At 40.0% G+C, this 9,254-nt stretch overlaps 1 protein-coding gene across 2 annotated transcripts; it reads right to left on the bottom strand.

The window, feature by feature from the left end:
• Positions 1-9,007, bottom strand: LOC133895497 (KH domain-containing protein At4g26480-like). Of its 2 annotated transcripts, none has more exons than XM_062335845.1 (7): positions 8,764-9,007; positions 7,670-7,755; positions 2,470-2,615; positions 1,596-1,709; positions 1,399-1,515; positions 655-798; positions 1-525 (listed from the first exon to the last, which is right to left on the bottom strand). In XM_062335845.1, exons 1-7 carry the CDS (start codon positions 8,850-8,852, stop codon positions 373-375), a joined length of 849 nt encoding a protein of 282 aa, XP_062191829.1. In that variant the 5' UTR covers positions 8,853-9,007; the 3' UTR covers positions 1-372. The 2 variants fall into 2 exon arrangements, with proteins under 2 accessions (XP_062191829.1, XP_062191830.1); XM_062335846.1 differs by lacking the exon at positions 8,764-9,007 and adding an exon at positions 8,375-8,746.
• Between the last annotated feature and the right edge of the window lie 247 nt (positions 9,008-9,254).

The following is a 9,254-nucleotide window of genomic DNA, read 5'->3' as shown; positions in this document are numbered from 1 at the left end:
TAGTTACGGCTGAACGCCTCCTGCACATGTATAAATATTGTACCCAATGATCAATACAATTGTGTGTTGCATCAATCTCCTTTCTATACTCTTACACAGATAAATAATAATATCCTCTGCATTAAGATCACACAAAAGCCCTATTACTGTCAGTTGCACACGACCAACCTGTGGAGCTATACAAGCCTATAAAAATCGCATAGCACATCCCCCCCCCCCCCTAGCACACTAAACAACCACAACCACAGCTTTGGTTCTCTCACCACACACAACTGCAACATATACTTCAGAGTTAAGACACCAAATCAGGTCTCACATAACAGATGTCTTCTCTTCAGAAAAGAAGTCAAAGGCAACCGCAACCACCATGGTTTAACCGCGAGTCTTGGCCCTCTTCATGCCCCCCATGTTGTTGTGAAATGGGGAGAGTGATCCAGACTTTTGTGAGCTGTCATCTCTGAGCGTGCCATTGAGCATAGCAAGCTCGCGAAGCTGCTGCTTCTTGAAGAAGTCCATTGATTCGTCCTGGCAACATTTGGTAATATAAACATAAGTTGAAAAAAATTATCTAAACCAGAACATGCTGATCAAGACCAAATGGTTGAAACTGAAAATGAAAGTTCTATTAGAAAATATGAAGCAAAGGTTTCATACCACAGGTTTAAGCATATTGTTGAGAATTTCTCGGGCTTGCATAAGACGGATATCGACGATCTCAGCTGGCAGCTCAGCTTCTATCAAAAGGTGGAGAGGTTCATTAAGGTGTTCATATCCTGCTTTTCCCCTCATCAATTCTTCCTGCAAGTTTTGAAAGCAATAAGCCAATAACTTGGTGTGATCTCAACAGGCAAACAACAGTAGCTGGACAAGATACCAAAGACTGGACATTTCTGAAGCATAAATTGAGCAAAGAAACCATAATATAAAAGAAAGTTAACTAAAGCAAAACTAATATCCAAGGACTTGTCATATACACTATTGTGATATAACATAATTCAAGTTTTCTGACAACTGCAGTATAACTTTTTCTCCCAGTCGAGAAGCTTTGAAACTGACCGTATCTGACATTAGAGAGTCATTCATTACAGTGAAGTAATAGTTAAAGCTCATAAAAGGATGCTAAATTTGGCAATATCCAATAATTATTTGATTATGTACAGAATAGCCTTATGGTAGTATCACCACAGTACCTCTTATAGGTAAAGCAACACATAGATGAATGTCCATGAAACATTAGCGTTCTGATTACGGAGTAAGTCTTGCTCCGAAGAGGAAAAGGATCGTGAATTTGAGACAAGGAAACAAGACAGGGTGTGGTAACTTATGAATTTACAATGAGAATATCAACAGCGAAATAACAAGTCACAGGCAAAGTTATAAATCAAGATGAAACATTACCCGAGCAGCATCCTTTATGCTGCTGCGGCCTCTAATAAGGACACGACAGTCGGTATTTGCCTCAACTTGTTTAAGAGAATTTCCCCTTGGACCAAGTAGTCGACCCACAAAGTTGAACTGTAAAGCACAATGCTACAATCAAACAAAAATCATCTGAAGTGAATTAAGGGGAATAAGAGATGGAAGCAACATCTTACATTAGGGTATTTCTCCACAGGAATGTCCATTCTCATTGTTTTCTTCACGATGAAACCTGAGTTGCCCTGTGGATTGAGCCAATTTCTAGATGGAGGATGGAACATGCCCGACCCCTGAAACAACAAAATATGGCCCCGTGAGAATAAACTGATTGAAACAAGAATATTCTAACTAAACATGATGCAGAATCCTTCATTTGAGAACCAGCGAGAAAAAATGGAGTGTGCACTGTAATCTCACCAGGTACAGTATTTCATGTTGAACTCACTTTCATATTCACACCAAATCTAAGATGAAACCGTACCTAAACTATCAATACTTCAGCAACTTGGCACTAACTGCCCAAATTCCAACTTTTAAAATTGTTTAAGGAACTGAAGCATATTTTGCAATGAGAACAAAGCCAGACTATGAACTATTCTACAATGCAAGCTACATTTTCAAATAATCTACCATGGAATTTTCCATCTGATCAATTTTAGCTCAGCTAGATTTCACCAGTGGTCCCCTAAGTCATGTCCTTCCTATAAAAACTAAAAGATGTTCACTGACTGTAAGCCCTTCCTCTAAATTAACCATATGCTTGAAGTCAATGAGTATGAAACAAGTGTGTGGCTATTTGAGAAGTTAATATGACATCAGTCATCAACTTCGGGGCATTTGGTTCAGACAAAAATGGGATAAGAATATATCCCTACAGGAGACAGCACACTGTTGTTAACAGCCTGGTGAACAAAGACATTACAGGGTATTCACTACTGATAAATGTCAACAAAAAGAGACCAACCGGTCTGTTCATTTAGATATTTCATATTCACCACAATTCCCATAAGAACAAACAGTAATAGTTACGTCAATGGTCAGTAATCGTACTTCAGATGGAATTGCTGGCGCCCAACCATTCATTTCAATAGGCCTTCCATTTGGTATTGCTCCTCCATTTATAAGGGGGCTACCATGTTGATACCCAGGTTGATCTAAAACAGGAATCCCCAAGAGTGTAGATACATGCAATATTTCTGCTCACAGTTTGGAACACCAAGGATAACATGTACCAATAAGTTAGCATTACACATTGAAACAGATAAGTCACAAGTCGATGGACAAGCACATCAACTTGAATCCAACATTTTTAAATTTCAGTTAAATTAATGAAATGTGCACATTTAAATTTCCTGAGCAGCCTTGGCCTGTACAGGCCAGGATTAGCGTTAGCTACCTAGAAGCAATCAAGGCACAACATTATTGGCTCAGGAAACTAATTCTGGGTCTGATCCCAGTACTAGCTGAAGGGGAAGAAAATAGAAGTCATGGCTCTAAAACCCAAGTTTTACCCTTCAATAATCAACAATTTGAAGTTTATTTTACCCAAAACTAACAGCTATGCTATTCCTTGACAAAGGAAAAGCACGGAAATAACTAAAGAAATTAAGAGGAACAAGTTAAATAATAATAAAGCATAGAAAGATGTTAGGAGCCTTTTCTATGTATCTATATGTAGATTTCTCTCTATGTTGTGTACCACAATAGGTAGCTATTCTTTTGTGAAGTTTCTTACAGCACATACAGTTGAGATGAAATTCAAACGACAAATATCCTACGAAATTGCAGCATCAGACTTGGATTCATAATCTGCAAGAGTTTGTGTCGAGACCGGTCTAAGAAACAAATCAATCTCATCTATGTGCTAAACCCAAGAATCCATCCCAACACATAGTGATTTTATTGATAATCATTACAATATCCATTCCTTCATCGAATAAATTGTTTTACACGAATGACCTTCAAGGGTCGAAGAACCAAATAAAACTCTGCAGCGGATCTTAAGCGTAGCCTTAATTTCCACCGATAACTCCACACGGAAAATCGATGTAGAACACCTTCCTAGAATACATCCTCCACGAAATCTTCCAATTCTTGCCCAACTAAGTGTTTGGTGATAGCAAATGTGAGCACATGTCATACTCAGCAAGTTGTGAAGGAATAGTATGCATATGAAGACTTTAACAAGAATAAGGCTAAATGGCTCTTTCGCATAAAACAACATTTAAGTAAAAACATTTGAAAAGCAATAGTAATTAAGTAAATGACTATAAATAATCAACCACCTCAAGGTTCCATCCATTCTGACTTAACCAACTAACCACCTCAACCAAGGTTTTAACCACCAAGGTTGAACACCCAACACCTTAACCATGGCTCCCACCGCTAAAGTTGAACTACTGACAAACCACCTCAACCATGATTCCCTCCATCGTGATTTACCCACTCCTCAACTATAGCTCCCACCACCAGAGTTGACCAGACTAACCTAAACACCAAGTTATAATCATGGTGGGTTTTCCATGCCGCTCGTGACCGTGAGCACGGCTGAATATTCACTTTTAACTCCGCAGAAGTTGTACTTTACCCACAAGTCGTGATTTGATCACCCGCAAGCAGGTGACTAAAGTCTCCATTTTGCCCATGTTCGCGAGACACTTACACACCTCTGAGGTGTGTGAGGTGTGTGGTTAGGAGATCACTACAAAATCTTTACAAAGCCCCTCTCAACATATGTTTACCCGCTAAGGTTTCATCGCCGTGTGATTCCATCTTAAGAACAGAAGCCCCCTCTTGCGCCTTTCGGATGCCAAGACTTTTCGTCCATTCACCCCTCTTCTGCCTAGTCTACACTATGCTGAGAGTAAAGCAAATTAATTAGCTAAGCCCATCTCATACCAGGCTTGTGGTTATACTATAAACACAGAAAGGTCACCCCACGAACCGGTCCTTAGATTTGAGCAAGACTACTACTTTCCCATCACATACCAATCTCATCATACCACTTGCTCAAATTCCTATTTCATATTGCTACAAAAATTATTCCATCATATTTTATCATTGTTGCATATGACTATTATCAAGTTCGTAGAGCAATTATCATGATCACCACCCCAAAGCAAAACTAAGCATCATCTACCCTTCTATAATCTAAAACCATACTATGGTGACAAGGATGACAAGAGAAAACTAGTGTAAAGCCTAACATTTAGGATTCCTAACAAATCATTAGCATGCAGGTTTATAAAACAAATATTTGTAAAAATGGGATAAATATGATCAAGAACACAACTTGTCTTCACTCGACTCAGTTGGGTCTTCAGCGAAGCCTTAGTCTTGAAGTCCTTCTAGCTCCTCTAGAACGTTAGCGTCTACTCGTGAACATAAGCGAAAAGGTAACACATAAACACCAAGACCAAAAAGAACCAAATATCACACAACAAACATCACCACATACAAGATCACGCTTTTCCGGACAATCCGACAAAAGAACAAGTCAAGACAAAGCTACAGTTGACAAGTTATGATTTTTCAAAGATTAAAACAAAACTAAAAAGATTAACTACATATGAAATTATGTTGCTAGGAATTTTTTAGTGTTTTTCCAAAGTCATCTATGATTTTCTAGGATTTTTATGGAATTTATTAACATTTACTTTAATTATTAAGCTATATAAAAACATTAAACATAACTAAATAACATTATCAAACCTTACTAAAACTATTTCAAATTTTATCATGTTTATGAAATTATTTTTATTCTAGAAAACATTATTTAAACCATAGGAAGAAAACAGTAAACAGAATTAACAAACATTTATTTGAATTATGGAACATAAAACAAAAACACTATAAGCATCATGAAAACTATTTTACAAAAGCTTATCCTAATTTTAGAATCTTTTTTATTGTGAAGAATATATTTTGTTGGAATTATTCGACTAAGGGAACATTATATAGAATTATAAAACTATATATGAAACTATTAAACAGAATAAACCTATAAAACATTATTAGAAAATTAATTTCCTATTTATTGTTATTTTTAGAATTATTTTTGCACTGAAAAACAATTTATTGCACAATATTTCAGTATTATGACATCAGCACACAATTAAAACAATTAAAGGAAAAGAAATTGCTGAGTGGGCTCTGTTTGCTGACGTGGCACGACACATAAGAAAAAACGCTAACATGGCCTGCTGACTCGGCTTGCTGATGTGGCAAGGGCTGATTGGGAATATGAAGTGACACGTGGCGCTTCCTGATTAGCTAGCGAAGGGGTATGTTTTGATTTAATCCTGGCCGTTCAGATTGGATCGAACGGCCACAGATGTTTGGCTCACTTCTACTCAGCGGCGGAGACGACTCCTGCAACGGCGCATCGCCGGGATCCAACCGGATCGGCACTCTGGTGGCCTAAGGTCGACGCCAGGCGGCGGAAAAGAAACACAAGAGGACGGCGAGCTCACCTAGGGGTTCACGATGACGGGAATGGCGGCGAGACGAGCCAGTGACGAGAGATGGCGGCGGCGGCTCTCGGGACTTGGCGGAACTGGTGCTCCAGTGGACGGAAAACGAAGGCGAGGGCAGAGGAAGCTTTTCGGGGTCTTGGCGGCGCTCTAGGATGCTTCGGTGATGGCGATGTGGCACAAGAGCGACAAGTCAGTGAGTTTAACTGAGGAGCACCAATGGCGGCTTGGCATCGGGCTTGGGTGCTATGGCGTCAATTTCTTGACGAAAAGCTGGGGAAAAAGCTCGGGATGCTCCTTGTAGTAGGGCGTAAGGGCGACTATATATAGGCGGGGAGGGGATAGAGATAGAGTATGAGCTCGGTTTGAATCCATGGCGATGGTGTCTCGTGTCCGATGCGGTTTCCTCGTTAAAACCCAAGGCCCTTGGAGATAAGACCGGGATTCTTGCCTATTCATAGCTGGCGAGCTTCTAGAAGATCTTCCCCATCGTATGCACGTCGGACTTGCTCCTCAGCCCGTGGTTGGCTCGGGTTTCCTTGGCGGCGCAACTCAGCAGCGTGAGAGCAAGGAGGGAGGGAGAAAGGCTAGAGGTAGGGGACGAGCGGGCGGCTGGGCTGGCGAGGTGGGCTGCGGCCCAGAGAAAGAGAGGAGAGGGAGAGAGGGAGACGGTGACGGGTTGGGCTGGATCGGGCCAAAAACAGAGAGAAAAGAGAAAGAGAGGAGGTGGGCTTCGGCCTATACAACCAAAAAGGCTTTTTTCTTTTTCTATTATATTTCCTCTCATGTGTATACACATGTATATATATATACCTACAGCGTATATCCCACATATACTTATATTAGCTCACATAATCAAGCAATCAAACAATCAATCAAGTAAATAATCAACTAATATATACACACATATATATGGATATTCTTTTATAAGAAAAATAGCCCTCAATGTATATATGTATTTATACATATAGCACACATACTCACATATGTGTATATGCATGAAAGTACACATACACACTTAGGATTTTATTTAGTTTTTGCAAACCCTTTTATTTTCTTTGAAAAAGTTTTTAATTTTCTTGGTTTTAAGAATTTGGGCTGTTACAGTTCGAATTTGAACATTGGTCGTTGCTAAAGTAATCAGGTGCATCAATAGTTGAGCTACAACTAATTCCCAGTCACAGCACATGGAACCACACTAGGACGTGGATTTTTGAAGTTAAGTGCATCTACACCCATTATGGATCCAAGAAGTTCCACGCTTCAGAAAATTCTCCAAAAAATTGTACATGTAAATCATGCCAAATTATGCAAACCTGCACAAATATTTTCATTTGTGCATCTCTAGTCTATTTTGCACAATGCATAAGTAAATGAACATATTTTCGTACAAATGTAGCAGGTGTGCATGATCTGGCATGGCGTACATGTACGGATTTTTGGAGAATCTTTGAAGTGTGGAAGTTCATCTGCCTATAATGAGTGTAGATGAACTTAAGTCCATAAAAGAATTTGCCCTAAAACAGATGCTTTTCTGAAAGCTGTTCTTTCTATCTACAACTCTCACTTGAGAAACTAGGTATATATTTGTATGTCCATAGTGGTATTAATATTATTACAAAGGCACAAGAAAGGCATCTTTGCATAATAATTACCCACATTTTCCTTCATCTAAGATAGGTGCACATATAGTAATTGTTCACTCGGGAAAATAACTATGCCTTTATGCAGGTAGACAAGAAGGCCTAAATTTAGTGGATGTGTTATTAATGATTCACCTTGATTCAACAACCGGGATGTGCATGGAAGAACTGGCATGAAAGGGGCAAGCTTTTGCTTCTCGGCGAGCAATTCTGCAATGTACCTGCAAAGATAACAACCAGAAATCTGTGAGCACACACATATATATACTAATGGAAAGTGATTACTTGCGAGCCTGCCAACTAAGCTGTTATATTTAAACATGGGTGGAGATCCCTTGGAATTAGCTTAAGTGGAATTTAGTGGATCTATCTGTTCAATCTACATATTGATTTGGAACCTAGCACTCATGAACCGCGATCCAGCTCAACCAAAGTGGTGAAGCACAGAATAATGGCCTTTGCTCTCACGTTCCATTCTTTACTTTCAGTCTGACAGCACTACTCGATTGTGATCACGATCCATCAACCAAGCATGAATAACCGATTTCAACTACAATCGACTAAGCCCACACAGAAATCGGCTGAAATCACAAGGATCAATTCCCTACTTACTGCAGTAACTCAGTTCTTACCAATTCCCCCAAAAGAAAAGAGAACGCACGTGTTATAATAAAAATATATATATCTAGAACCAACATCCTATCCTAATATCAACACCAACGCAGCCATCAAAGCCTAAACTTCGTAGCAAAGTGCAAAAATCTTTAAGATCCAGAAGTAAATATACAAGCGCCCTATTCCCCAGTCTATAATCACACCTAGACATGGCAGAAAACCAACCTGACGACCACAGTTGAGACTCCATTTCGCATATAGCTCTAGTCTTAAGTAGAAAGGGAAAATCCACTTGAATCGCAATCATCAAAATCCACTCGAATCGTGACCATCAGAAGTCTTTAGCTCAACGAAAAGTCAATCACATCCCGAGTTTTGACAAACCACAGTCCACAGACCATCAGAAATCTTTAGCTCAACGAACAGTCAATCACATCCCGAGTCCTAAAAACCACACAGAGTTCGCCAATCGACTCCAAGATCAAATATTTTCAACCACGGAACCACCGATCAGACCCCGATCGCGGTACAAGAACAAAGAAATCGCCGCGATGAGCAAAAGGAAGGAGAGAATCAGAGGGGATAGAGGTGAGGGCTCAGGCGTCTGGGCGTACTTCTCAGGGTCGGCGAGGGGGAGGTGAGGGGAGAGCGGGCCCGTGGAGGGCGACAGGGAGTAGTCCATGTAGCGGCCGCCGGAAGACATGGCCGCCGCCGGAGTGTAGTAGGATCTATCAGAAAGAGGAAGAGAGCAGGAGCAGATTTTTTTTTTTCACGAGGAAAGCCTGCGAAATGCTGATTGGTAAAGTATCTCAGGGGCATATGCTCATGTATGAATGTATGATCGGAGAGTTCAGCAAAATTAGGGATGTAAGTAAACTGTGATCTTTGTTGGCTGGTTCCTAGTTCGTACTTCGTGTATTTTTTTCTTATCTCAAGGGGCACATGATCGTGTACACGATCAATTTAGCGGATCTTTTTATATTTTTATATAAAAAATTGTAAATATATGTGTCTATCGTTGCTACGTGGACATATCATCTATTGAATAAGTGACAAGTTATCCTTCGTCGGAAGGGTGACTGGAGGTATCGATGCCACGATGGTT

The sequence above is a fragment of the Phragmites australis genome, chromosome 16 (genome assembly GCF_958298935.1).
Source record: "Phragmites australis chromosome 16, lpPhrAust1.1, whole genome shotgun sequence".
NCBI classification, from domain to species: domain Eukaryota; kingdom Viridiplantae; phylum Streptophyta; class Magnoliopsida; order Poales; family Poaceae; genus Phragmites; species Phragmites australis.
Note: the sequence above shows the minus strand (reverse complement) of the source record. Positions and strands in the feature narration are given on the sequence as shown.

Coding starts and splice junctions, on each gene's coding strand:
- LOC133895497 (XM_062335845.1), bottom strand. CDS start 8,852: ATGTCTTCCGGCGGCCGCTACATGGACTACTCCCTGTCGCCCTCCACG. Junction 1,516..1,595: donor CTGTGGAGAAATACCCTAAT/GTAAGATGTTGC, acceptor TGTGCTTTACAG/TTCAACTTTGTGGGTCGACT. Junction 799..1,398: donor GCATAAAGGATGCTGCTCGG/GTAATGTTTCAT, acceptor CAAAACTTGCAG/GAAGAATTGATGAGGGGAAA.